Source organism: Molossus molossus, unplaced genomic scaffold (assembly GCF_014108415.1).
Source record: "Molossus molossus isolate mMolMol1 unplaced genomic scaffold, mMolMol1.p scaffold_m16_p_1, whole genome shotgun sequence".
NCBI lineage: Eukaryota > Metazoa > Chordata > Mammalia > Chiroptera > Molossidae > Molossus > Molossus molossus.
In genome coordinates, this window is record NW_023425344.1 from 230,192,622 (window position 1) to 230,220,524 (window position 27,903).

At 52.1% G+C, this 27,903-nt stretch overlaps 1 protein-coding gene across 2 annotated transcripts in view; it reads left to right on the forward strand.

Annotated features, from left to right (window-relative positions):
• The window catches only part of ADCK1 (aarF domain containing kinase 1), a 108,792-nt gene that overhangs the window by 45,653 nt on the left and 35,236 nt on the right, over positions 1-27,903 (forward strand). For both annotated transcript variants that reach the window (XM_036246516.1, XM_036246525.1), the window contains exons 4-5: positions 1,193-1,396; positions 26,195-26,353. In XM_036246516.1, coding sequence (XP_036102409.1) covers positions 1,193-1,396; positions 26,195-26,353 — 363 coding nt within the window. The remainder of the gene's footprint in view (positions 1-1,192; positions 1,397-26,194; positions 26,354-27,903) is intronic.

Sequence of the window (27,903 nt, forward strand, 5' to 3'; positions counted from 1 at the left end):
GGAACCGAACCCGGGTCTCTCAGGACCGCAGGCCGACGCTCTAACCGCTGAGCCAAACCGGCCAGGGCTCTCTTCTTAATTTCTAAAGTAACAGTATTCTGTATGGTTCACTTAGCAACTAATTATATGGGATTTTTGAATGTTTCTTCCATGTGTGTTGCCAACTGCTGTTTAACTCTTCATGTGGTCTATGCCTCCATTGTGTACTTACTTATGTCAACATCCTTCATAGCACTTAAGAGAAGGTGAGTCCATCAAAGATGTTCACCCTCTCTTGGTTGACTCTGTGGGTGGAAGAGCTGCCAGGTTCCCACAGGGCACTGGACTCCCATGTCTTTTGTGTGTGCTCATGGCCCCATCCTACCTCAGAAGCTGTAGCTCCAGGAAGACAGGACCCTCAGAGCTCCAAGACCCTCAGCTGAGCTGGAGTGATGACTGGGGATGTGGAGCCTGGGAGCAGATGGGGGTCACCGGCCAGCTCTGGAAGGACAGGTGGGCATCAGGCCGCAAGTTCAGGCTGCTCTGTCCTAGACAATCTGCCCAGCTCCATGTGCCAGAAACACTTTGCTCCAGTTAATACGAGACCACTGCAAAAGTTTGCTGGGTTGAAAGAGCCCTAGGTTTGGAATGTTTTCTAGACCCCTCCCCCATTTAAAAGAATATTTATTTTCTATTTCTTTATAAGCAAACCAAGTTTTCTATCTTTAAAGATACCAATACCTGTCTCCCTGAGCTGCTGTAAGAATTAAAAGAAATAACATATATGACTTGTAGGCCTCCAAATAGATAGTATTATTAGTATGTCTGAGCGTTGGGTGGCAAATGCATTAACTTGATGTACTCTTGAATGAATCATTAGTAGATTAGATTTGGTTAAAAGCCTTGAACAAACACTCATTTCTAGGAAGTGGGACCCAGACCAGGTAAATTTGATGGAAAGATCAGAAGCATCCGGCCATGTGAGAAGGTCAGCCTCAGTATGAGGTTGGAATTGACTGCTTTGGGTACTGAGACTTAAGGAGAACATTGAGAGGAATGGTGAATGAAGGTGTGTGTGTGTGTGTGTGTGTGTGTGTGTGTGTACGTATGTACTGAGGATAAATCAGCATTTTCAAGCAGAGGGGGCAGGGGAACAATGTCCACTGAACAGGGTGCACTCACACCTCTCTGGTCCTCGCCTGTCTCCCTGCAGGTGCACCTCCGTTCTGCCAGGCGTCTTTGTGAGCTCTGTTGTGCCAATCGGGGCACCTTCATCAAGGTGGGCCAGCACCTGGCGGCCCTGGACTACCTGCTGCCCCAGGAGTACACCAGCACGCTGAAGGTATTGCATAGCCAGGCCCCACAGAGCAGCATGGAAGAGGTCCGCCAAGTCATCCGCGAGGACCTGGGCAAAGAGGTACCTGCCTTCACCAGGAGGGCTGGGACCTGGGACAGTTCGCTTCTGAAAGGGCCCCGTCGGAGTTCTCACTGCCAAGTGCTAGGGACCCAGCATTCGTGCAGAAGCACACTCCATGCAGCTTTCAATGCCCAAGTCAGGGAGGACAGGACCCTCATTGTCCCTCAGTAAAAATGTTAGTTGAACCATCTGAAAGAGTTGATATTCTACTGTTTTTGACCTGCAACCTAATATGATTCACATGGCTCAACCTAATAATATTTATCAACTTTTGAGGGTTTCTCGTGTGGATGACTGTGCTGAGTTCCATGCATTATGTCACTTAATCCTCATACAAACATATGAGGTAGGTACTACTATTCACCCCATTTCGCAGATGAGGGATAGAGGCTTAGGTGCTAAGGTAAAATGTCCAAGGGCACCTTAGTAAGTGATTGCTGCACAGTGCTCTATGATCCTATCAGTAAGCTGTCTGCATCACTTGGTGCATTGGCTTTTCCGGAACTTCTGTGGCAGGCAGTCATCAACCTCTGCTTGATTACTTCCAGTGATGGGAAAACTCCTCCTCTCATCTGCTGCCCAAGGTGGTCTCTTCTTTTGTTAGTCATCTCTAATTATAAAAGTGCTTCTTCTTCCTAAGGGCTAACACCTGCTTCCTCAAAACTCACTTTTCTGATCTTTATTCTGACACTTAGAGCAACAGAGCAAGGGGCAAAGGGCCCTTCTGTCCACAGCCCAGGTCACACTCCTTTGGACTCATGCTAGGGCCCTGCAGGATGTGTGGAGCCTGAACTGGGCACAGTGGCATGGACCCTGCTGGCCTGTTCTGGTTGTCTTGCTTCTGGGGATATGGAGGGGCTTGAGCATCTGTCTGTGGGTTGTGGAGCTGTGAGTCACGCCCGGCCCTACAAATTGTGTGCCATCATTTAAGGATACTTCAGAGATTGCTACTAAAAATGTCCTCTCCCCCCTCACCTATTACTCTATTTGAAATTCTCCTCTTTGACAGAGAATCCTTTGGGTGTCCTAGAATTTTTTCTGAGCAAAATAATCTTAAAGTCAAGCCTTGATCCGCCAATACCTTTCCTGAGGTTAGTTTATAGCCTTTGATGCCTCCCATTTTCCAGAGACTGAAATTCTTAGCAGGGCTTTCAAGGTCCACCCCATCCACTTGCAGGTTGCCTGTTTCATGACTATGTCCGGGTGGGGTGCAGTGCTTTAGAGTTTGGGCTTGGGAGCCAGGGGCGTGGACTGTGCACAAATTATTTATCCAGCTCCTCACTTTCCTTATCTGCAAAATGGGGCATAATGTCCATCTCATAGGGTTGTCGTGAGGATTAGAAGTGATAATGAATATAAAGTTCTTAAGTGCAGTCTCTGACCTGGAGCAAATGCTCATCAAATACCATGTACCCTTAGCCCTCAGTCCTTATGGCAATGTCTTACCCCATTCTCTCTCTGTCAAGGTAGTCCTTGTGTTTCTAGACCATTCATCCACCTATCCATTCATCTAGCAAATGCCAGGCACAGTGCTGGGGATCCTGGCCAAAACTCAGCTCTCCTGTGAAATCTTCTGTGACTGCTTAACTTTGCTTCTACTTGTGCAGCTTGGGGCTTGGTTAGCTATGTCTGGGTGGTTCCACTGCAAGCACTAAAGTCTTCGGGGATGAAGACCATGATGGTACTTATACCTGGTCTCTGCAGCACCAGGACAGTATCTGGTGTGTAGTAGGTGCCAGTGTTTCTTTAAAGAAACAGTGAGCGAACGAGTGATGGCTTCCTTAGGCTACTCAGGGCGGAGTAGAGAGTAGGGGCAGAGGCTTTGTAAAGACCAGTTGTTCCAGTTCCCTGATCTGCATGGAGCTGGCCCTGGCTGTTTGTCTCTTAATGTAAAGCTGGTATCAGGTGCCTAGCATCAGCCAAAGATGTCCCACTGGCCTGGAGGGGGAGCACAGAAACCTTTGTGGATTTCTTCCCCGCTGAGGAACATCTCCTCCAAAATGGGGGAGATTGAGTGAAGGTGAAACCCAATTTGGGGCTGGAGTCAGGAGCAGGCTTCAGGCTGCGGGAAGCAGGGTCAGGATGCAGGGACAGGGTTGGTACAGTGGAGGCCCATGCATGGCTTTGCTTCTTGCCAAGACTGTTGGCCTCCTGCTTTCAATAGCATGAGATTCACTCCCAAATGAAAACAAAATAAATCTCTGATAACTGTGCAGTGCATCGCTGCTGGCCTGGGGCAGCTCAGTGGGGCGGAGCGAGGAAAGCCAGCAGGTTGACCCTCGGAGGCAGACTCGTCTGTGGAGCTGGGGGGAGGTGAGAGCAGGTCACCGGCTCTCTCTGAGTCAGGGTGGAGTGAGAGGAGACGTTGGGGTGTCAGCAGTCATGGTGGGCCCGCTCAGCTGGCTAAAGACTGTTAGAGGTTGGAAGATTCTACCTGCATCTTCAGGGCCTCTTCTTCAGGCGCCCCTGGCCAGGTAGTCCTGTGTGTGGTGGCTTGTGGCACCTGTCCCACAGGTTATCTTGAGCCCTCTGAGAAAGGGAGGCTGATGTCAAGGTCACAGTTCTGTGGGGGCGTCCCTCACAGCTGGGAAGCTCAGAAACCTCTGGTTTCTTACCCTGGCCCCCACAGGCACACAATCAGAGTCTTTCCTCCCCATTTCTCCTCCTCCTCCCTCCTAGGAAGATGGCATTTGTTCCCGGTGACACACTTTCAGTCTGTGTGGGTGGAGGGAGGGAAAGGGGCTGTGCGGGGAGCAGGGTAGGTGGATGTGGGGGTGGAAGGCGGGGGAAAGTCACTCACTTTGCGCTTCCCTCCTCCTCCAGTCCCTCCCTTGACACCTCTCAGGGAGCAGCTCTTCCCCCCAGGAAGATGTTTGAGCAGCCTCGCTGGTCCTGGGCTCCATGACTGCCCTGGGACCCTCAGGAGAGCTCTTTCCCCCCTGGTTTCCGGAGCATGGTGAAAGGAAGCTGGTCTGTCGCACATCACCATCTTTCTTCTAGGTCCGAATCCTTGGATGAGCTCTGAGGGCACCTGGACCTCAGAGACGGCATAGCTGCCCCCGTATCTCAGATTGGAAAGGGGAGGGGTGACTAGAGAGGAGCTCGAGGCTGGCGTGTCCCAGCCTGTGCTGGTTGGTTGCATCTATGCCTCTTGGGAACCCCTCCCATTGGCAGGGACCTCAGAGGGTCACTAGTGTTCCCAGACCAATCCCAGCCCCGGGCAGATAGAGCTGGCCATGAGGGGTGTCCCCAGCACGGGAGTAGGGGATGAGAGTGAGGTTGCAGCTCTTCTGGACCCCATGGTTTACATTCGGTTCTGGATCAGTCCACATCTCTGGCCTGCAGCCAGTTCCATCAGTGCAGAGGCGAGGGCAAGGGGAGGGGTGCCACCCGAGCACAGGGATTGGCTTAGGCAGGGAGTGTGTGGCAAGGGGGCCAGGAACCACACAGCTAAGGGAGGGGCATGTGAGCCATAGCAAGACCTCAGATCTTCTGATTCACAGGCTAGTGCTTAGTCTACTGTGTAATAAAACTTCTGTTTGGCAGAAATCCTTCTGGAAATCAGTTTTCTATGTGTTTGTCTTAGAAGTTTCTCAGCTAGTGTTACCAGAAAGAATTTTACTTTTTTCTTTTATTTTGAATGTTAGTCTTAAGTTCTGAAGGACAGATTCTGGGAAGCAGTCAGGAGCCCGAACTCTAGGAGGTGGGGACATTTCTACAGCCTCAAAAGTGACCTGGGTCTGGAGTGGGTTGGGGGTGGTCTCAGGCTTGGTCCCCTGACTACCCTTGGGGCTATGGGTACAGGTGTGGTGCTGACCTTGGCCAGCAGATGGCGCATGAGCCTGAGAATCAGGGTGGGGTGTTTAAGATACGGCCCTTCCCTGCTGAGGGGAGCCCTGATGGATGGATGAGACTCAGGTTCACTCTGCTCCTGGGCATGGTCCATGCTGTGGAAGGAGCCAAGGCTGACACCTCTCCACCCTGAATGGAACAGACGCAGGCCTAAGTCATGAGGCTGTTGACCATTTGGGTCTGTGCTGTAGGGTTCTTCACAGTGACCTACCCATCCTTACACCTTTCTCATCTGGTTTAGGAGTCTTCTGAGGTCCCCTGCAGACTAACAGCCTGAAGTTCTGTTCAACATCTTTCCCTTTATCCTTCCATTTCTTGTCTTTTTGTTATCCGAGCAGCTGGTATTTAGTGAAAAGGGTCCAGTGCTAGAAGCTGTGGGTGCAGCCAAGGCCTCATTCTGGCACCTGTAGTCTGGGGTCATCAGGAGGTATATTCATCACTGTAATACCTGGCCCTGAGCACCCATGGAGTTTTCAGGAGGGAGAGGGGGAGTGTGAGGAGGAGTAGGAATGGGAGGAGAGGGAGAGAGGTTACCTTTGGATAGATGGAGGCTTTCTGAAGCAGGTGGCATCTCACCCAGGCTCTGAGAGCTGGGTGAGACTGGAGGTGATGGGGGTTGGAGGAGAGAATTACTGGTTAGTGGGGTGGGCTAAGCAAAGGTGCAGGCGCTGGGAAATATAAGCACAGAGAGTGCATGGTGAATAGTCTTGTTGGCTAGAATTTGGGGTTCAGGTTGGTGAATAGCAGAGCTGAGGTTGCAGAGTTGGGGCTGAAGTCACATCATAAAGGGTTTTTGAATGTTCTTTTCATAACGTGAGCCCGAGGGAGAGGAAGACTTGGAGAAGGATCTGAGCAGAGTAGGATGGAGAGGGGACAGATGTACTAATACAGGAGAAGAGGCATGATTTACAGGTGGGGGGGGAGGTTTGTGGTGTGGCGGAGAGTTTGGGAATAGGAGTTACAGTGAGGTTTAGGAAGAGATGATGGTATTGTCAACTGCACTGGTAGATTTATCTTTGGTTATGGACACACACACACACCCCTTTCCTTCCTCCCTCCCTCTCCAACACATATGGAAAGTCTAGTCTCATTACAATGTATTTTAGTAAGTAATTCAGTTTTGTTTGTTGTTCTGGAATATAGTTGTATCAGATTAGGTTCTTTCTAGCTCTGAAATTCTGTGAAAAACCTAAGGAAATGAGATCAGCTACTGGAGTGGAATGCAGAAATTTCTTTGTTAGGGACACCGCTTATACTGGTGGTGGGATATCAGGATTTGACTTGTGTATTCTGAAACATGTTTAATTAGTCTTTTAATCCCTGGACTTGCATGGGGTGGGGATCTAGACTTGACCTTGTTTTGTAACTTCCCATAGTACCCCAGGACAGTGCTGGGTGTTACAGGTACTCAGTGTTCTTGATGCACCATCTGACCGGAGTAGCTATGAAAATGCAGGAGAGAACCACTGTGCATCAGATTGGAGAATGCGCACCTCATTGTTTCATATGAATCTCCAGGTACAGGTGGAGGCTGACATTTTTGTCTTGTTTCACTCAAGGTGTAAGCAAAATTTTAGAAAAAAACAAAAAGAAGCTCTTCTCCCAAGAACAGCAGTTGTTTATCAAGCTCGGTGGGGTGGCAGAGAAAAGACACTCTTGGTTTCAGGACTAGCAGGAGCAAAGGTGGAAAGTGGGAAGTGTGGCAAGGGACTGCCTGGCCTGTGTAAGGGGTTCCTGGTGGTGGGAGCACTGGGTGGGGGCAGTGCAGAGACTGGAGCAGGGGCTTTTGTGGAGGCCTTGGGGCCGGGGGACAGGGTGGTGGGCATAGAGAGTGAACGGCAAACTCTGGGATGACCCTTAGCAACTCTGCAGACCTACACACAGGACCTCTGCTGGAGAACTGTGAGAACTAGGAAAAGGAGACCCCTCTGGGCATCACTTCCTTTAGGCTGTGGCAGCTCTGCCAGGGCTGGATTGCATTCTTCTGTTAGTCAGAGAAACAGAGCCAACAGGGTGTGTGTGTGTGTGTGTGTGTGTGTGTGTGTGTGTGTGTGTGTATGATACATAAGCAAAGAGAGATTGATTGATTGGTTTTAAGGAACTGGCTTATGAAGGCTGGCAAATCAAAAATCTTCAGAGTGGCCCATTAGACTGGAGACCCAGGAAGAGCTGATGTTGCAGTTCAAGTCCGAAGGCCATCTACTGGCAGACTTCTCTCTTGCTCTGGGAGGTCGATCTTGTTCTATTCAGGTCTTCAACTGATTGGATGAGGCCCACCCATATGATCCAGGGCAATCTGGTTTTCTCAAAGTCCACAGATTTAAATGTAAATCTCATCCAAAAACACTCTTATAGAAACATCAGAATACTGTTTGACCAAATTATCTGGACACTGTGACCCAGCTGAGTTGATAACGTAAAATTAACTCGCGTGGTTCCCCACGCAGCTCTTGGTCAGGACAACACAATTATATCCTTGGTCCTGCTTCCACACGACAGTCAAGCTTCATATTGAGCCTCGGAGGTGGGCAGGAGCCAAACTGCCTGTTGGTTCAATTAGCTTTGTGAACTTGGGAGTGTTTCTTATCTTCTGTCTCTCAGTTTTCTCATCTGCAAAATTGGGATAAGAACAGCACCTACCAGAGGCTTGCTGCAGTGATGAAATGAACTAATGACTATGGAGCACACAGAGCATGCGTGGCGCGGAGCAGGTGGCCAGTAAACACTAGCCATTATGTCTGTGCTGGATGCTTTTTCTGTGTGAGGAACTAAGGTTCTGAGAGACTATAAATGGTAGAGTTGGGTCTTGAACCAGGTTTTCTGATACCTGATATGGTCTCTCTCCCAGATGCTACTGTTTTGCCAGAGGAATCCTCCTTTCTCTTCCCCTCCCTGATTAGGACCCGTGTTCCATCCAGTGGCCAGCCCCTTCCCTTCCACTGTTAGAAATCTCCCACAGGCTGCCTTGGGAGCCTGTCCCCTGGGCCTCTGGACTGCTCCTCCCTCCTCCCCACGATCCTCACCTTGGGAGGCTGCTGGCAGCTCCTCCAAGCAGTTTTGACATCTGTGGTTTCCAGAGGTCCGTCAGCAGCACCTACTTTTTGTTCTTGGTCCCCTGGGCTGATTCCATGGAGGAGGGGGTGGGCGTGGAGCCCTGAGGGCCCAGGGTCACATGTTGGTGGCTGTGCTATGTTCAGGAGCCACGCAGCCTTTTCCTCTTGCAGGATGGCAGCTGCTCTCCTCTTCTCCGCTTGGAGGAGCTGGGTGTGGGGCATAGGCAAGGATGGACATGCCTTGGTTTGGACTAGGTCTAGGACAGTGCTTAGGGCCGCGAGGCCAGAGGAGGCCCTCCCCTGGTGACATATGCCTCCATGCTGTCACAGTCCTTGCTGCCTTCTTTCTGGTGCTGATCCAACTGCTCCCGTCCTCTTACTCACAAATATTTATAGAGCCCTCCTCTGTGCCAGGTACTCTGCCAGCCCCTGGGGTCCCCATCCTCTGGAGCCCCTGTCCCGTTCTTGCACACCGGCAGGGGCCTGGTCGAGGCCGGCTTACCCTTTCTCCCCTCTGGCTGCCCCGCTGGCCCAGGCTGAGGACTACCTCAGGGCTTCAGCCACCTGTGGATTTGCTTCCTTTGGGCCTCAGCACAACCGTTGTTTGTTCTGGTGCCCTGCTTCTCTGTCTCCCCGGACAGTCCCCAAGAAGGCTACCATGTGAGCATCTGGGAATGGAACAGAGGAGCTGGTGGCCACAGAGCAGTGTGTGGGGAGGACTGGGGCGAGGGAGAGAGATGACCCTCCCTTCTGACTTAGCCTCATCTGGCCTTCCCAGCAGCTCTCAAAAAAAATACATTTATATTAAAAACATAATGAAGAATAAAAAAACATTTTTCCCCCCAATAATGCCGAACATCAAAAGGAGATTTTTATCAATTATGAGAGAGTGATTTTGGCCATAAATGGTAATTTAACGAGTGGGAGATGGATGACGGGAAGCATTAATGTCAGCCGGGACGGATGGTGTGTCATTAGTCACTGGGGGAGAGACAGCCGGCATGGTGGCACTGGTTCGTCTTCCCCAGGCCCGCCCGGCCCGGCCCCCACGCTCCGCGCTGCCCTGCTTCTGGCCCCGCACCCTCCCCCTGCCTTGCGGGCTCCTGCTCCAGCCTCTGAGTCACCTTCCGTTCGATATTCTGTAGCTTTTGGATGAATCCCGCACAGCTTGGAGCACGTTCCCATGGTGCCTGTGGAATAGAGACCCAGAGAGCAGCCCTGGAGCTGCTTCCACTTTCTCTGCAGCCTGTGCCTCTCTGCTCGGCTCTGCCCTGGCCGCGGCTTCCCTCCTTCCCCTTGCGTTTGTACCCAGGCCTTCCCTCTCATCTCCCTTCTCTGCTCACCTGGCTGTCTCATGCTTTAAGCTCTAACAACAACAACCACTTGCTCTTGCGCGTGCTCGCTCTCTCTCTCTCTCTCTCTCTCTCTCTCTCTCTCTCTCTCTCTCTCTCGCTTGCTCTCGCTCGCTCTCCTGAATGCTGGCCAGCTGTTGGGCCCTGTTTAAAGTTTCAGATGGATCAACTTCTCACTAAAACCCTTTGCCGTAGGCACTGACACTTATTTTACAAATGGGAAACCGAGGGACGGTTTCTGGTCACTCTGTCTCCCTTGGCCTCCTCACGCACCCCAGGCAGCAATAATGGCTCTTTGTGTCCCCAGGTACTCTACGCCCCGCTACAGCTCTGATGCAGTTATTTGTGGCGCGAAGGTTGGGTGCTTCCCCATCTTGAACTCCCCGCGGGTCCTGGTGTGGGCTCTGCATGTAGTGATAGTAGTAAATGTGTCTGAGTTGAATGGACGAGCTACTATGAATGCCCCTGTCCCCTCGCAGCCTTCCCTGACCTCGCAGCCAAGTGGGACTGTGAATCGAGAGCACCTGGCTTAACCCACGGTGGTCCTCTGGCTTCAGCTTGGTTTTCCGGTCATCTCAAAGCTTGGTTTATGTTCTCAGGCGGGCAGGTCTCCCCCACTCATCCCGGGGTTCCTTCAGAGCACTGCACAGGGCCCGGCACACAGAAATTGCTCAGTAGCGGATTGCTACGTGCACTGACGCAGGACATCACGGTGTGGTTGTACGAGGCCTGGAGTCCTCAGGGAGCCAGCTCTGCCTCGGCCTTGGTTCCCTGGTTCCCTGGGGCATTGTTGTGGCAGCCTGTGGAGGGCCAGGTGAGGGCATGTCTGGGACTATCTAAACTATGGACTAAGGGCAAGGGCAAGGTCTGGCTTTAGAAGGAACCAAAGGATAATTTCTGAGGGAGTATGGCATAAAGGTTAATAAAATAGGCTTGGAGTCAGAGGGCCTTGCACCAACCCCAAGTGCTACTGCATTCTAATTGGATTATTAGTTCTTTCTGAGCCTTACTTCCCTCATCTCTAAAAAGCATGATAACAGAACCTTCACATGGATGGCGCTGTGATGAGGATCGAAAGGAATAGCTCGTCGAAAGTACAGTGCCTGGCAGATGGTAAGTCCCAGGAGCTGTAAGACTGGGACCCTCGGATTACATCCTGGTGCCTGGAGCTTTCCATGGTTCGACAGACACTGGCTCTTTTTGTTCAGCCTTGTTGTTCAGTGGCAAGTACTTTAGACTTGCCAGTGTGAAGTCCAACCAGCTAAGTGTGTGTGTGTGTGTGTGTGTGTGTGTGTGCGCGCGTGCACTTGTGTGTTGTTCGAGAGAACCACTAATTCATGGGCTGTAAAGGTTTAGAAAGCATCTTATCCCACCTCTGTGTTTCATGGATGAGGAAACAGGCTCAGAGCGGGAAGCAACTTGCCAGTGTGGCAGAATCAGGCGATGGTAGAAGCAGGGCTAGAACCCAGGGCTCCTGACCCCCAATCCAGTGTTCGTCCCCTGGACTTCTCTGTCCAGGGCTGGAAGCTTGGGGCCTGGAATGAGGTGGCCGACACTCAGGAATGCGGCTGGTTTGCTGTCAGTCATCCAAAGGGCCTCCAGTAGCCCTCTCCCCACGTGGGACTTTGTCGTGTCCCGTGGATTTCGAGCAAGCCATATTTTCAGGATGAAAGGATTCCAGGGTGTTCTTTGTACCCTTCTGCCAGCCCTCCCACTTGCCTGTGTTGGTGATTATATCTGTGTGCTCACCACTTCACCTTCAGTCCACAGACCGTGCCTGGGGTACTCCTTCTCTTCGGGATCTGACCTGCAGGGTGTTGCCCAAACCCTCTGCTCGGCTGCTGTGTCTGGGCTGTTCCGTGGCGAAAGGGCCTCGACTCATGGTGGCTCCATTTGCTGACCTGGGACGCTTAGCCCACCACTTGCTTTACTCACTCAGGAAACAGATTTGCTGAGCAGCTGATATGTTCTCACCACTGTGCCAGTGCTGTGGGGATACAGAGAATGTCAAAGCCTCGTCCCTCCCGCCCTGCCTCCCAAAGCCAGGCAGTCAGAACAATACACAGGCAGTAATCAGAGAACAATGAGGCACTCAGCTGTGGGCTGACGCAGGGGAGTTCAGGCGGAGTTCAGAAGAGGTTTCTTGGAGCTGGCCCTCGAAGGATGAGTAAGATTTAAGGAGCAGAAGTATGAGGGCGTTTGAGGCTGGGCAGCGTGATGGTGAGTGCCTGAGAGCTAACCAGGGGCTGGAATGGCAGGTCGCTTGGGTTGAGGGTGTAAGAGTTTACTGGGGTTGTTGCAACACAATACCATAAACTGAGCAGCTTAAACAACAGAAATCCATTGTCTCAGTTCTAGTGGCTAGAGGTCCAGGATCCAGTCGGCAGGGTTGGTTCCTGAGGACTGCGAGGGAGAATCTATTGCACGCTTCTCTCCTGGCTTCTGGTGGTTTGCGGGCACCCTTTGGCATTCCCTGGCCTGTGGAAGCATCACCCTGATGGCGGCCTTTATGCTCACCTGGTGTGCTCCCTGTGTGTGTGGCGTTTCCATCTGTGTCCAAATTTCCCCGTTTCATAAGCGCACACTCATAGTGAATGAGGGGCCCACTGTATGCCAGTATAACCTCAACTTAACTAATTATGTCTGCAATGACACACTTCCCAATGAAGTCACATTCTGAAGTACTGGGGGTCTAGGACTTCAGAGCACGAGTACCTGGAGGACACGATCCAAGCAGTAACAGGTGGGCATGCTAGGGCTTTTGTAATTGTGAGGGTCAGAACCGCAGCATGAGTGAACGGAGGCAAAAAGGCAGGTATATTGTGTCATGTAACCAAAGCATGGGAAGAGTGGGGGTGGAGTTGGTTTGGGGGTGCTCTTCCAGGATTCCTCTTTGTCTCTGACTTCTCCCTGCAGCCCAGCGTCGTTCACAGGTGGCTCCTCCGTGCACAGGTGCCACTGACAGCTCTCAGCCTGGCCCAGGGAGGGAGACCCCAGTTCCATCTGATCAAATTCCGGGTGAGGACTCTGGCCCAGTTCACCTAAGTCAGACAGTTTACTGCGTAGAACAGGACCCCCCATGCGTCCCCCATTCATGCCTGTCTAGAACCTGAGGTTTTTGAAGATGTCAGTAGGTTGCTTAAGATGAGTTTATACTGAATTAGGGTGAGCCAGTGACTGGTGTCCTTGTAAGAGGGCTGTATGATGCAGACGCAGCTTTGAGTGATGTAGCAACAAACCAAGGAACTACACAGATGCTACAGCCACCAGGACGCAGGAAGAGGTGAGGAAGGACTCTCCCCTAGGCCTCCAGAGGAAACGCAGGCCCGCCAACACCGTGATTCCAGCCGTCCAGTCCCCAGAACTGCGAGACAGTCATTTCCCTTGTTTTAAGCCATCCAGTGTGTGGCAGTTTGTTATGGTAGCCCTGGGACACAAATGCAGATGTCTGTTATCAGACCAGTGTAAGGAGATGGGCCCCCTCACGTAAACCCGGATGTTAGAGTCGGCATGACGTGGGAAGCAGCAAGGCAGGAAAGGGCATAACGATGGATAAGGCGGGAAAACTGTCCATGTTCATGTCAGTGGATAGCAATGCTGTAGTTTCTGTTTATTGGGTACTTGCTGTGTAGTACCCATTGCTGGATGTTTTACAGATACTGTTTCTAATGCTCACAATAATTCTGCAGGGTTGGTAGATTGTACTATTCCAGTTTTCCACGTGAGGAAGCAAAGGCCCTGAGAGGTTAAGTAACAGCCAAGTCACAGTAGCTAAAAGCAGCAGAACCATTTTTGAGCTCTGTTGCCCAAGTCCCCACCCCTCCTGCTAGGCAGCTGCCAGCCCTGAGTGGGGGTGCTCTCTGGAGGGCAATAGCATGGCTTTAGGCAGTGGGCCTTGATGTGCAGGCTTTAGGGAGTCACCAGGTCCAAGAAGTAGTGTTAAGTCATATCAGCCAATCATGTGTGTGTGTGTGCATGCATGTGTGTGTACATGTACGTACAAGCCCCCATGACTGAGGAAGAGACATTTCAGGCAGAGTCAGCCAACAGTGCAGGATGGATAGAGGTGCCCAAGGCAGGAGCCATGCAAGGAACCTCTTTCCAACATCCACCTCTGGCAAAAGAAGTCGTTTTTAGTTGTCTCCAGGAGCGGGGCAGGGCCAACTTTTTTCTCCTCTCCATCCCCCTGGAGCTCAGAGCAAGTGTCCCAGGCTGGGCAGTGAGTCAGGCGGCCACAGACCAAAGGACAAATGGCACAACCACTGATCTGGAAGGAGCTGCCCCAACAGCTGACCCCATACTTCTGGGACTGCCAGAGGGGCAGCAGATCCTCATCCTCCTCTCTCCTTCCTTCCCCCAGGGAGAGGGGAGTGTGTCTCCTGCAGGTGTGCGCTGGGCAGGGTGGGGGTGGCTGCAGTGGTTTCTGATGCCTTCTTCCTGCCTCCCTGCAGGCCAGAGGATTATCTTTACTGCTGAGGGCTGGAGTGGAAGCCATGAAGGAGTCCCAGGTCCTGCCTCGTCTTACAATGAACAGATTACCAACCTAAACTGAGTGTTCATGGTGGGAGAGGTGCTCATCCTAGCTGGGCTTTCCCAGGAAACAGCTCCAAGAAAAGGATACCAGTGAAAGTGGTTCTGTGGGAAGTTCTGGTGTTGCCAGTGGGGAAGTGGGAAGGTGGTCCAGGGAAGAGAAGGCAGCCGGTGGCTGTGCTCTTAAACCAGCTGCCCCCTGGGAACAATGGGAAATGGTGCCAAACGGTCACCTCAGAATGATCCCGCCCAAGGGGAAAGGCAGTGTTTAGATACCAGCCTCCGAACTTCTTGAGGAGGGTTATTCCTGAGGGCTGTTACTTCTGCAGCGGCGGGGAAGCGCCTCTGAGCACAGGTGTAAGTACCAGGACTTGCAGGTCAGGCTGGTTGGAGCAGGATAAAGATCTGCAGGACCGTGCTTGCTGGTGTTACTTTGTAGGCACCATCTCCCATAAGCCTCACAGCTGCCCTGAGGGGAAGTCCTGCCATTCGCCTTTTACAGAGGAGCGACCCACAAGGCAAAGTCAGGAGCCAAAGCAGGGCTGAGTGCAGAGCCCACGCTCCTGACCCCTGCTCCATTCTCTCTGTAAGGAGCCTGTGCTTCTCACAACGTCTCACAGCCGCGCAGTGTCGGGCCTCGCCCGCATTTCTGATGGGAGGAGGAGCAGACAGGTGGAGAACCCCAACAGGTCAGGGAGCCGAGTATTTATTGTTTTCTGTCTCCAGAATTTGTTACATGTTTTCAAACACAAGGTCTCATTTAGTCCTCGCAGTAGCTGAGGGAGGTAGTATCCCTTTCCCCATTTTTTCCAAATGTAGAAACTGAGATTCAGAGACACTAATGTAACTTATTCAGGATCACACAGCAGGGTGGTGCCTCAGCTGGGAGCAGAACCTGAGCATTTTCCGGCTGCGGAGAAAACCACACTTTAGTTAGAGGCCGCGTGATGGTGGGGAGGCTGGGTTCAAGGCCACGGTGATGGGCTGTGAGACCCCGTCTTCCTCTGGGGGCCATGTTCTTTCCTCTGCCATCTCTCCTTCAGCCCTGGGCGGGCCCTGGACCTGTGTTGCCCAGGAGCCAGTCAGATGATGGCTGAGGAGGTGGCTCTTAGAAATGTGGGTTGCTGGGCTCTCCTCCATCTCACGTCTGGAAAAGGTACTGCCCTCCGTGGGCGCAGGCTGGAGCTGGTGACGAGGGTGAAGGGTGGTCCTCGCCTTCGTAGCTTAGAGCTGCCTTTCTCCAGGAGGGGCCCTCTCCTTCCGCTGCCCCTGTGCTCTGTCCACCTGATGCAGCAGAGGGAGGCCAGCCCTCCACGTCTTCCTGATTTATGTTCATCATTGAAACAATAATGTTTAATCTGGAAAGGGCTAATCAATTTTTTATGCTGATTATGAATAGGCCAGCTGTGCCTGCTTCTTTATTCATGGAGCTTCGGGAACAGGCTGACATCCCAGGCCAGGCTCCCTAGATTTCTGCCACGGGAGGCCCTGCGTCAAGGCGCGCTCCCCGGGGGCCTTGCCTGCGTCACTCTGGAGGCGACTCCTGGTGTGTGTACATGTGTGTGAGCATGTTTGTCACCAGGGAGGTTAAACTGCCGCCAGGTGGAGAACCACATCTGAGTGTGCATGTGTGTGCGTGCACATGTGTGTGTAGAGGATGGTTGGGATGGGCTGGGGCACAGTTAGGGGGTGCAGGACAGAAGGTAAGAGTGACAGGACCGTAGAGTTAGGAAGGCTGTCAAGGATCAAGTGCTCCAACACCCTCCAGTTAAAAGTGAGGAATTAAGACCCCGAAGAGGCTGGTTGGTGGCAGGAGTGGGACTGGCACCCCGTCCCCTTGTTTGGAGGGCAGGACTCCTTGCACAGTGGTCTGAATGGGGAAGGAGAGCCAGAGGAGGGCACTGCGTGGCTGCTGTCCTCAGGACACATGCTGACATCTCTGAGGAGCCTGTATCTTAGGTGTAGAATGAGCTATGACATAACACGAGACCAGATGAGAGGAAGTCATCGGGGTTGGGGCTGCGGCTGTCGGGAATGCACAAGTAGGGTGGTGCAGAGGGTGAATTAGGGCTTCCTGGAGGAGGTGAACCTGGAGCAGGACTCGAGGGGCCGTGGACAGAGAAGCCGCAGAAAGGCACAGAGAGTGCGTTTTGGGCAGTTGGAGAACCTGAGCTGACAAGTGGAGGCAGGGGCAAGGATGTCATCGCTGGGAGGCGTCACCTCAGGGAGGTGTCTGAACCTTGAGGGAGACCAGAGGGGCCAGTGCCTCCTGGGCCTGGAGCTGGAAGTATGGAGCCTGAGGCCCAGGTGGGGCAGGTGCTCGGCTGGGAGCTCGGCTTGGCTGTCCCACAGGCAGAGAGGGGCCCCTTGTGATTGGACCTTCAGCAGCCTTCCTCCCTTCTGCGGCTTCACCAGTCATTTGTTCATTCACCCGTTACTGAGCAGATGTTTATTGAGCTCCTGTCGTGTGGGCCTCAGGGGTTACGGGTGAGCAAGCTGCCATCATGGTGCTTATGATCTAGTTGTAGGGGTGGCAGATGTTGCACGAGTGATCAGAACAATAAAAGTTCAATGACACTTGTGATAAATGACACGAGGGAAAAGTATAGGGTGCTCTGAGTTGGGGGCGGCCCGTGGCCTTTCTGAGGAAGTGGCGGTTCAGCTGAGACCAGGGGCTAGCTGGGGGAAGGGGAAGGGAGGGTGGGACAGAGAGAAGGGAGAATCCAGAGGCCTCCGGCTGGGAACGAGTGTGGATCTGTCGGACAGAAAGGCGGTGGTGGTGGCAGGGCAGAGGCACTGAAGGGCGGGGCTGGACAGAGCACCGGGCATGTTGAGGAGATCCCAGGTTGGCAGCCACTGACGGGCTTCACGCAGAACGGCGTGTCCAGTTTGCAGTGGCGTCTCTGGGGAACGGCTAGAACTGGGAGGCCGATTGTGAGGCTTTGTTGTCATCCAGGCAAGAAGTGATGGTGGCTCAGATGAGGAGTGAACGGATGTATTTTGGAGACAAAGGTCAAGGATGAATTAAATGGGGAAGGGCTGAGGGAAAGGGAGGTGCCGTGATCGACTCCCAGGGTTCTGGCATGAACAGTGGGGGCAACCTCAGAAATGACCACAGCACTGAGGGGCCAGTGGGGGCCAGTGTGTTAGCAGTCTGGGGAAGGATTTTTTGCGGGGCTAGGGTTTGCATAGTGGCTCCCCCTCTCCTTAGAGTAGGAAGGGTGGATTGGTGGTCAGAGAATTTTGGAGAGTCCACGTGGGCCAGCAATTTGGGGGTCAGCACTGAGAGGCTAGGACCCCACTGGTTCCTGGTTTCCAGGTATTAAAAAAAGTCATCAGCGTCCTGATCTAATGCGAGCACCAGGAGTGTGTGTGTGTGCGTGTGGGTGTGCGGCGGTGTGGCTGTGCCCCTGTAACTGGGCTTGGAGAGGGAGAGGCTGCGACTTTAACAGCCGGAGCAGCTCCTGCAAATCACCTGCGGTGAGAGGTCAGTCGAGGGCCCCGCTGCTCTCCCGTCTCTGGTGTGTGGACTGATGACTGAGTTCTGTGAGGGTAGAGAGGAAACTGGGCTCCTGGGGCAGAGGTCATTACAGCCAAGTGGGTTTTAGGATCTGACCTGGGGGCTGGGAAGGAATAATATGTCAGAGGCCGCCAGGGGAGCCAAGGCCCTCTTGCCCTGGGTGGGGGGAGGCGGGACTGGTGCTGGGTTGTCACCTGGCACAGCGGGACCGAAGCTGTGCTGTGCCTTTTTGGTGCCACATCTTGGGGTTCCCACTTGTCTTGTGTTCCCCACACTGCTGTGCATCCCCCTGTCTTGCTCCTCAGCTTTCTAGTCTCACCACTGCCCTGAGAAATACAACAAAGGAATAGAAACGGACATATACTGAGAGCGTTGTTATCTTACTGTTCGGTGGGTCAGGAGTTCAAACATTCAGGTGTTGGCTGGGCTGTGTTCCTTGCAGGGGAGGGAATGTCCGGTCCATGGGCCATGGAAGGCCCGCGAAATCAACACCAGCTAACATCACAGCCTCACCAAATTAGTCTAACCAGATATAGCGGGCCAGTTTTTAAGTTGATGATTTTGTATGGCCCCAGGATGATGTTATAAACATCCAAATGGCCCTTGGCAGTGAAAGGTTCCCCACCCCTGTAGGCGCTAGGGGAGAATCCCTTTCTTTGCCTCCGTTCCTTAGCCGGTGGCCCTTCATCGTCAGAGGCAGCAGTGTCATCTCTAACCCCGCCCCACCATCCTTTGACCTCTGCTTCCTTTGTCATATCTCTGCTCTGACCTTCCTCCTCCCTTTGATAAGAACCCTTGCGATTATGCTGGGCCCCATGTTCGTCCAGGATACTCTGCATCTCAAGAGCCTTACCTTTGGGGTTAAGGACATGGACATCTTTGAGGGGGGCATTTTCCTGCCTCCCAGGGCCGGATAGTCAATATTTTAGGTTTTGCAGACCGTGCGCTCTGTCACGACTGCTCACCTCTGCCGTCGCAGGGCGAGAGCAGGCATCCACGACGTGATGAGTGAGAGTGCCGTGTCCCAGTGACTCTTCCTTCTGGACATGGACCTGACTGTCATTTAATTTTCACGTGTCACAAAACACTGTTTTGATTTCCCCCCCCAAACACTTAAAAATGTGAAAAAGCATTCTTAGCTCATGGGCTGTACAAAAACAGGCGGTGGCCTGCATTTGGCCCCAGGGCTATAGTGTGCTACCCGCTGCTGTAGCTGGATAATGTCCTTTAACACTGGGAATACGCCTGCCCAGTGGGTGTTGTTACATGAGAAATCGTTCGAGGCTGGGGCTGGTACTCCTAACCACTGCTCCTCCTCGCTGGGCCCGGCCAGTAGTGTAGGTGCTGTCCCCCAGAAGTGGGCGTCTGCCCAGGAGACCCAGGAAGTCTGGCTCTACCTCCTTTTAAAACTCCCGGGCCCTGCTGTTACCACATGCAAAGCGAATCTAGCAAACTTCTTCCGAGAGGAAGTGTCCTAGAAAGACTGCAGGGCTTTGGCACCTCAGCTCTCTGAGGCACGGGAACACAGCCTAGGCTCGTGTGCTGGGTGGCATCTTGCCACCTGCCGGGAGCTGAGGAAGTCTGTCCTGATGGCAAACGCAGAGGGCGCTTTGCCTTGTTTTCTCTCTTCCTATGTTTTCGGGTATAGGAACATCTGAAGGTTGTTGGAAAAAGGCCTTTGGGGTTTTGTGAAAATGAGCTTGTCAGGTTTGAGAATTCTTGGGCTTCACCAGAAATGAACGTGAGTCACTGTGGCCAGGCTCTCTCCCCGGGGTCGGGGCTCTGGACGAGGAACCCTCCCCTGGGGGAGGCCTGGGGAGCCCAAGTCGTCCTGGATGCTGGTTTGGGAGTTGCTGGTCATCTTCTTTCTGATTGTGTCCTGTTGCCCTGTTATTCCTTTCATTTATGGTTCACACAGGATGTTCCCTCTGCCTGGATTGCTTGTCTGTTATTTCTTCAGCTGGGTAATTGGCTCCTCGTCCTTCAGCGCTCAGTTCTCTGACGCCTCCTCAGGGAAGCCCTCCCTGCCTAGGTTCGATCCTCTAAACACAGGTTCTTGATGGTACCACTACCTCTCCCTTCATAGTATTTTTTAGAGTTGGCCATTTTATGTTTATTTGTGATTATTTGATGAGTTTCTGTCTCCCTACTGACTTCAAGTCCAGTAGTGGCTCCAGAGGGTGGAGGCTCTACCTGATTTGGACTCGCTCCCGATCGAGTCCCTGGTAGACTAGCACAGTGCCCTACACATATCAGTTACTCAGTAACCAGTTGTCAGATGAATAAACAAATGACCTTTAGCAAATATATTCCTGTCTCTAAAATGGGGGAAATTCTATCTCCTCTACCTAACCTCAAGAGCAAGTGAGAATTACGTAAGAGCACTTTGAGGGCAACAAGCATGCATGTACAAGGACTTATCCATGGTTGAATGCTCAGTCCCTGCAGAGCAAAGATATCTTGACATCCCTCATGCCAATCCAGCTCAAGTTCAAGGGAGGGCAATAGGTCCTCATGTGAGCAGGCTGGCGTGGAGGTACAGAGCTCTGCCCGATTCTGAGGTCTGAGTCCTGGCCCCGCCCGTCTCTCGGCCCTGTGATGGGGTATGAACACGTGGCCCCTAGGCACTTCATGGCTCCAAGGACAGCTCGTTACCTCTGCTCTGATCACCCAGGGATGTGTGCCTGGGCTGCCCTGGCTGGGGGGTCCCCGGCGTCACGCTGCACTGCCTGGGATCTCTGGTTGCTCCTGAGATTGTGGTCACAGCAGAGACATAGACAACATCCCCTTGTGAGGTTGTACAAGTTATTAAGATGAGGAACGTTGAAAGATTAGATTTATGACAGCCAACGGTGGATTATGAGGAATAATTCATCAAATGTCAGTGCCTGCATCCTACAATTTACAGAAGGTTTGCTTAAGCTGAGGACCCCCCTTCCCCCATCTCTAATGAATGACAGCTCTAATGGATGGCTTCCCAGGCTGGCCAGCCACACGGGGTGTTTATCTGCTTTTTATTAATCATTATTATCACAACATTTCCACAGAGTCCCTCTACCCACAGCTCTTGATGTGCCCAGCACCAGGGAGGCTCCTTTGGCCCCCTTGAAGGAACAGTAGCCACTTCTGGGAGGTATTTTAACTACCCTGGATCAGTGGGAAGGCCCATGTTCCCTAACCAAGAATAGGTCACAGAAAATTGAACCTCTCACCTCTGTTCGCTCATTAGGAAACAGCACTAATTATGTGTCAGGATGTAATGCTGAGGGCACATAAACTCTGGGAAGGTACCCAGGGAGGCTTCCTTGAGGAGGTGACAGTTGAGCTGTGATTTGAAGGGTGAGTTATCTGAATGAGGAGAAGGGAGGGGAGCCTTCTGGGCAGAGGGGACAGCACGTGCAAAGGTCCAGCAGTGGGTGAAGGGGGAGTGTGCTGGTGGTAGGAAGAGGTAGAGAGAGAGCTGGGGTCTGCGGGAGGAGAGGGTCAGGAGAGGTAGGCAGGGTCAGACCCTGTGGGTTGTGTAAGGATTTTGGCCCCCAGGAAGCTGGTGAAGTGGTTTAAGCTGAGAGAAGCGACACGATCAGCTCATGTTGGGAAAGCTAGTCTTCGCTGTGTGTGGAGGTTGGCTTAGAGGGGAAAGGAACGCAAGTGGGCGGGTCCGTTAGGAGGCGGGTACAGTCTCTGGGTAACCGAGGGCGGTGGTTTCTGCTCACTGACAGGACAGAACCAGGAGCCTAGAATTGCTGACTGTCCGGTGCTGTTTTCATTGTACCGCTCTGCCCTCGTCATGGGGCGTTAGCGCACATCACTCCTGCTAGTTACTGGGGACTTCTGTAGGCTGTACCGTAGGCACGCTGTGTATGTTGGTACTAAAACTCCCATTTTACAGAAGAGAACACTGAGGCACAGAGGGCTAATGTAACTCCTCAAGCTGGTGCACCGTGGAGCCAGAATTTCAGCCTGGGTGTGGGACCCAGAGCTTGCATTGCCGTCATGAGGGCTTAATGCCTGTCAAGTCCTATGCCCCTGGCCATCTGAGGGTATGGCTGCTCCTGGCTCCTTGTTTCTCCTTTGGTCAGTCACTTGTCACCATCCTGTCGAGGATAGAAGCTTGGTCTGACCTGGGATGCCCTTGGCAGGGCCAGCTGGACAATTGGGTTCGGTGCCTGGAGGCTCTTTAGCAGATTGGTAAGAGCTGAGCATTACGCCATTCAGAGCATTACGCAGGGATTCAGAAAGCAACACTGTTTCATGACTTCTGGGGTTGACCCCTGTCAAATAGGTTCTTTCTTCCCAGCTTGGCAGTCACGATACCTCCGTAGCTCTGTGGAATCAGCAGTTGGATCTTTCCGAACCTCAGAAAGAACACACATTCCGTGGAAGACGGTCTGTGTGTTCTTGACCTGTTGCTGCTGCTGTTATTTTTATTGTGGGAAGCTGGGGCATCATATGGTGGCTTCTCCAGAAGACCCCGTCTTCCTGTCACCTTATTTTGGGCAGAATGTGGACCCTGTCCAGGGTTTGGCTGCTCAGTATGGCATTTTGGAAACATTGCCCAGGAACCTGGCTTCGTGGGAATGTGCACAGCTGGCTTTTCTGGCCTCTCGCTCTGCCCTGTGCGGGGGTATGTTACGTGGTCTCTGGGTTCCTGGGCCCCAGCTGACGTCAGCCTGCTGACCCCCAGGGGATGACACGTTTCCCCCTGCCCTCTGATGTTTTCTGCTCATAAAAAAACCACCCTAAACACACAGACACACATCCCTAAAAAAAAACAAAAGACCGTACAAAGCTGGAGAAATTTTTTTTCCTGATTATTTTTCCTCTTTTAGACAAGGATATCGATATATTTGAATCATGGGCCGACAGTAATTAAAAAGCACATAACTAGTCATTTTAAAATGCAGTTGTTTTACTTAATTGATTTTGCTGCCAGACCCAGAGGGGGGTGGGAAAGGATGGAGGGTGAGGGGGAGAGAAAGCCTTAGAAGGGGAGACAGGTTTCTGCGAGTGACTGGAGGCAGCCCAGGGCCCTGCTTGGATCTAATTGCTGCCCGTGCTGCAGTTTGTTTCTGCTAATGGTTTCCGCTGAAAGGGCTGGGGGCCAGGCCGGATTGGAGGGGCTGCATTTGTTTCAGCTGCGTGGGGGGTGTAATCCTGCTTTCCGGACAGGGTCTGCTTTTCCTTACTGTCTGTCAGCTTAAAGTACTTCCCCTGAACACTTTGAATCAAGGTTCCATTTAGAGATACTTTATTCATATTTAATTACAGGCTGTAGCACCCATCTTTAATTACCTTTTTTATAAGCCAGCTAGGAACATCCACTAGCAATCAATTATTGTGTGAGTGTGTATGTGTGTGTGTAAGTATAAGCACAGGAGAGTGTGGGCTTGTGACTTGCTCCCTGATAGAGAGGGGAGGGATGGCTCCAGGGACACGGAGGTGGTGGGGCTGGGGTGGGGTGGGACATCTGCCCGACAGGTCACTGCACAGAGTGAGTGGTGCATCCTCATTTCCCACACCTCTCTGCTTCCACTGTCAGACTGGGAACTTGGACAAGTCTTTAGAGTGGGGCCTTGCTTAGGGTGCTGAGTTGGCAGCTGGGCTTGGGTGGTATCTCAGGACCCCCTCTATCACCTGTTGGGAGCAGGGAATTATGGGAGGCCCTCTTCCCATTCCCTAAGTATATGGGGAATCAGGCTTCCTCTTACCCTGGAGATGGGGAGCCTGCCTTGGCCTGTTCCTTTCTTCACTCCCCTTGGAGTGCTCTTGGCAGCTTTTTGTGCCACACAGCCCTAGTAATGCCATGTCACTCTTTGGTTGCAGTGACTCTGCAATGTCCCTGCAATGACACTGATTTGAAGTCTGGTTGTCCTTCTCAGAGAATGAGCCATTGCTCCTAGGGAGAGAGATCAGATCATTCCCAAGTCCCTTTGCAGTGGGGAGGTTGGGCCATTGTTACTGCCTGGGAGGTGAGGGTCCGAGTTCACAGCTCTGCTCTGGAAAATGTTCTTCTTGATGCTCTTTTAGGAACTACAGAGGGTTTCCAAAGGAACTTAACCTTGATCTCATTATGTAATCACCGGGAATGTCGATGAAGTTCAACCTCCCTTCTATGCCTGGATTCCTATCCCAGCAAGAGGGTGAAGGGAGGATGGAACTCACACTATGGAGCCTCTTGGGGATGCTGGGCACCATGCCTGTGCTTCTTTACTTTATCCCAGCTGGGGCTGAAGACGTACTGTATTAGTCAGAGCCCCTTTAGTTGTGTGTGACAGACAACAACTCAAACTGACTTAAGCAAAAAAAAAAAAAAAAAGGAATTATAGGGTGGGCATTCAGGCATGGCTAGATCAAGAGGCTCAGCCATTGTGATTAGGATTCACTCTTTCTGTCTCTTGGCTTTGCTTTTCTCTTTGTTGCTACTGTGTAACACCTGGCATTTCTAGGTTTCAAGTTCAATTTTAGCAGAAAAAGAATCCCTTCTCCTACAGTTCAAACAAAAGTAAAACAGTCGAGTCTGATTGGACCAGTTGAGTCATGTGTCTATCTCAGAGCCAGTCATTGTGGCCCAGGGTATTCAGCATTTTGATTGGCCAGGTCTGGGTCTCATACTTACCTGGAGTAACAGGTGGAGTCTGCCTTGTAAAACCCCACACATGACATGTGCTTTCACATTTGAGGCCTTTGGATTAGTAGGAGTGTGGGAACAGGAAGGTCCAGTCATTTCAAAGGGAAGAAAGAGTTCATCCAGTTCTTCTCCAATGGAGAGAATAGTGGATTCAATCCTTCAACAAATCTTGGTTTGCCACTGACTAGTTCCAGCCCTGTTCTAGGTGCAGGGCATTCAACAGTGAACAAGACAGACAGAAATCCATGCCCACTGGGAGCTGATATTCTAATGAGGTGTATATGGATGGTGGCACTTGCATTCTCTTAGTCTGAGGTCCAGAGTATAGGGTCTTGTGCAGAGAGGCAGGTGGTGGATGATGTGGGAAGAATATAGCCCTCAGGGAGCATAGAACTCACTAAGGAGAGAAAAAGACAGGTGCATGGTTGTGGAAGAAGGGGGAAGTAGGCACTAGGAGGGGGACAGATAGAAACTCAATGAGGAAGAAGGGGGACAAGGAAGCCAGTCCATACCTATGTCTCGTGACAGTGAAGTGTAGGCCCCTCCCATGTTGCCTGGACCTTTGGCCTCCACAGGATGTTGATAAATGGGATGGAGTTTAGTGAAAGCTAAAAAAATGATGACAGGGCTGGAGGGAGTGATTTATGAGACAAGATTAGGAAAGTGATGGTGTAGCCTGGAAACGGGGATGGGATGGTGCTGTGGGTCATGTTACTTGCGAAGTCCAAGGAGGGGAGAGGGGCTGAGGGGCTGAGTGTTCTCTCAGAAGGGGCAAAGGAGGTGGGGGGCGCAGACTGAATCGGCCCCAGCCTGCGAGCTGGGGAAGTGTGAGGAGGAGGAAAGGCGTGTGACTGTACACATACACATTTGCACAGGTGTGTATGTGAACATCTGGACTTTTTAGAATGGTGAGGCTATCCAGGGACTTCAAGAAACAGAGGATGAGAACTTCAGCCTTGGCTGATCTTGCAAAAGGCTTTGGGGGCCTCCATCTGGTAGAATATTTATATCTGGACCATGTAGGTGTGCCCATCAAGTCAGAAAGACTTTTTCCTTCAGGAAAATCGGTATGGCATTTCTTTTTTTTATCCTTACCCGAGGACATTTTTGCAGTTATCTTCAGATAGAGCAGGGAGAGAGGTAGGAAGACAGAGAAGGCAGAAGGGAAGAGAAGATGGAAGAAGAAGGGTATACGTACCATTTCATAGAAAAAGTGAGGCATAGAAATGGCAGGGGATCTGCCCAAGGCCACCTTTGGGTGGCCTTGCAGGTGGGGATCAAATGCAAGGCTCAGGCCTGCAGCCCTGGGATCTCTGCCCGGTGGCCAGGCTGAGAATGGGCTTGGACACCCATGTTGAGGCCGCCGCTCAGGCAGGAACAAGAGGTGGTTGTTGAGTTTGCAGCCTCCATCCAGGGTTCCTTGAGCTCTCCAGTTTGATGGGGTTGGAAATCTTCCATCTGACTTGTTTTGGGCTGCTCTGGGCCTGGGCCTGTTGACTTTTGATTATGCCCATATGTGAGATCCTTGGAGGCACAATGGTAGACACTCGACTGGCTGGTTATGCACAGTTCTGAACACTAGATAGCACTTCTTCAGCCTTGAATGGAGGTGCTCAGGGCACCTTTGCACACGTATGAGAACACAGCGTCCACACGTGTTTTCTGTCTCACTCCCTCCATTTGCCTGGTGTGAATCTCTGTGGCAGCAAAGGGCCCAGGCCAGGAGCTGGGCTGGCATACAACTGGAAGAGCAGAAGAACCTGTCGTGGGGGCATCGGTGGTACTGGCTCTGGTCCATCCTCCTGGCCACTCTCACTGAACTGAGTCATCTTAATTGCTCCAACCTCTCTCCACTCTTGACAGATCCATGATTTGTTCATGAGCTTTGACGACACCCCTCTGGGGGCTGCCTCCCTGGCCCAGGTCCATAAGGCGGTGCTGCATGATGGGCGGACGGTGGCTGTGAAGGTCCAACACCCAAAGGTCCAGGTGCAGAGCTCGAAGGACATTCTCCTGATGGAGGTGAGGACCTTCCCTTCTCGCCTGCCCTCTTTCTCATCCTGTGTTTCCGTGCGATCAGGCAGCGCCAGCGAAACTGGTTCACAGCTGGTGGGTAGATGTGGCCCCTTGAGCAGCAGAGTGGCAGAGAGAAGCTTGAGACCACAACGAAGGAGGTACTGTGACAACATTGCGACCATGGGACCCCATGGCTGGGATGGTCAGTTCTTAATTTGTTCCTGGAAACTGCATGTGGTGGTCTCAGAACACAATGAACAGCTGCTGGGGCCGAGGGGACCTCAGGAGGATATAGAAATGAGACGAACCGAAGTTGATTTCCTTGGGGGTAGACAAATTACCTCTTAATTCGTTAAATTACAATAAAAGAGAGCATGTGGTCAACGAAGGGATATAAAAATGATAGGCAGGTCACAAAGAAATATTCATGCAGATTACAGGTGTGCCCATGTTCTGAATGAACAAGCTTGCATGCCCAAAGGTGGCCCTGCAGAGGCTCTAGTGGAGACCATGTCTTTGGACTTCTCCAGCTCTATGCCCAGAGCAAGGGAGGGAGGGTGAGCCGGGCAGTAGCCAGGCCCTCCACGGGGTCAGCAGTCCATTTAACCTGGCAGCATGTCTCTCTCCCTCCTTTGCTCCTTCCCGTTCCTTGGCTCCCCTTCCGCATGGTGAACTCTTAGTTTATTCTTTCAGCTCACTCTGACTAAGCACACGTATTGCAGGTCTCTTTGGCGTCAGGTGGATGAGCAGTATCTTCATCCCCAGGGAGCTCCTTGTGTAGTGGAGGGGCAGGTCTCTACACAGACAGTCACAGTGTGGGGACATGAGCTCTGTCCAAGGGGTGCTTGTGAAGTGCCGGGAGCACTGTGCCTGGACTGATGAGGGCGTTGAGGGGTTTCACTGAGGAGCCCGTGAGACAGCCAGGCAGCGGAAGGACAGCCCAGCCTGTGCGAAGGCCCCAGGTTAGAGGAACAGGGTGGAGAACGTCCCCTGGCTCAGTGGTGTAGCAGGTGAGGGCTGGGAAGGTAGGCAGGAGAGAACACGGAGGCCTTGTATTCCAGGCTCGGCATAGAGTGGTAGACATAGTAGGTATATTTTCTCTGGAGCTGATCTGATCTGAGTGTCTCTTGTAGTCAGTGGGGAAGTCATGATCAGATGTGCATTAGAAATAAAAATCTGTTGGCAGCCTGGAGGATGTCTAAAGGAAGAAAGCCTGTAGCTAGGGAAACTAATTGAGGGGCTGCTGCAGTAGTCTGAGAGAAACAGCGACGTGAACCAAAGCAGTGTAATGGGGGTGGAGGAGAGGGATGGGTTCAGGGGGTGGTATCCAGATGCTGACCAGCTTTCCAGGGGGTGGGGGCAAATACTGGTATGAATGAGGAGGAGGAGACTAATGTAAATTGTGGGTTTCTGACTTAAATGATTGAGTTTGGATGCCTTTGGCCATGTGTGTCAGATTGAGTCCAGCTGGGGAAAAAAGAAATTGTTCTAGGAATTTCAGAAGGAATTTGAAACAGAAAATGGAACTCACAGGGGATGGACTTTCTGGGAAACAG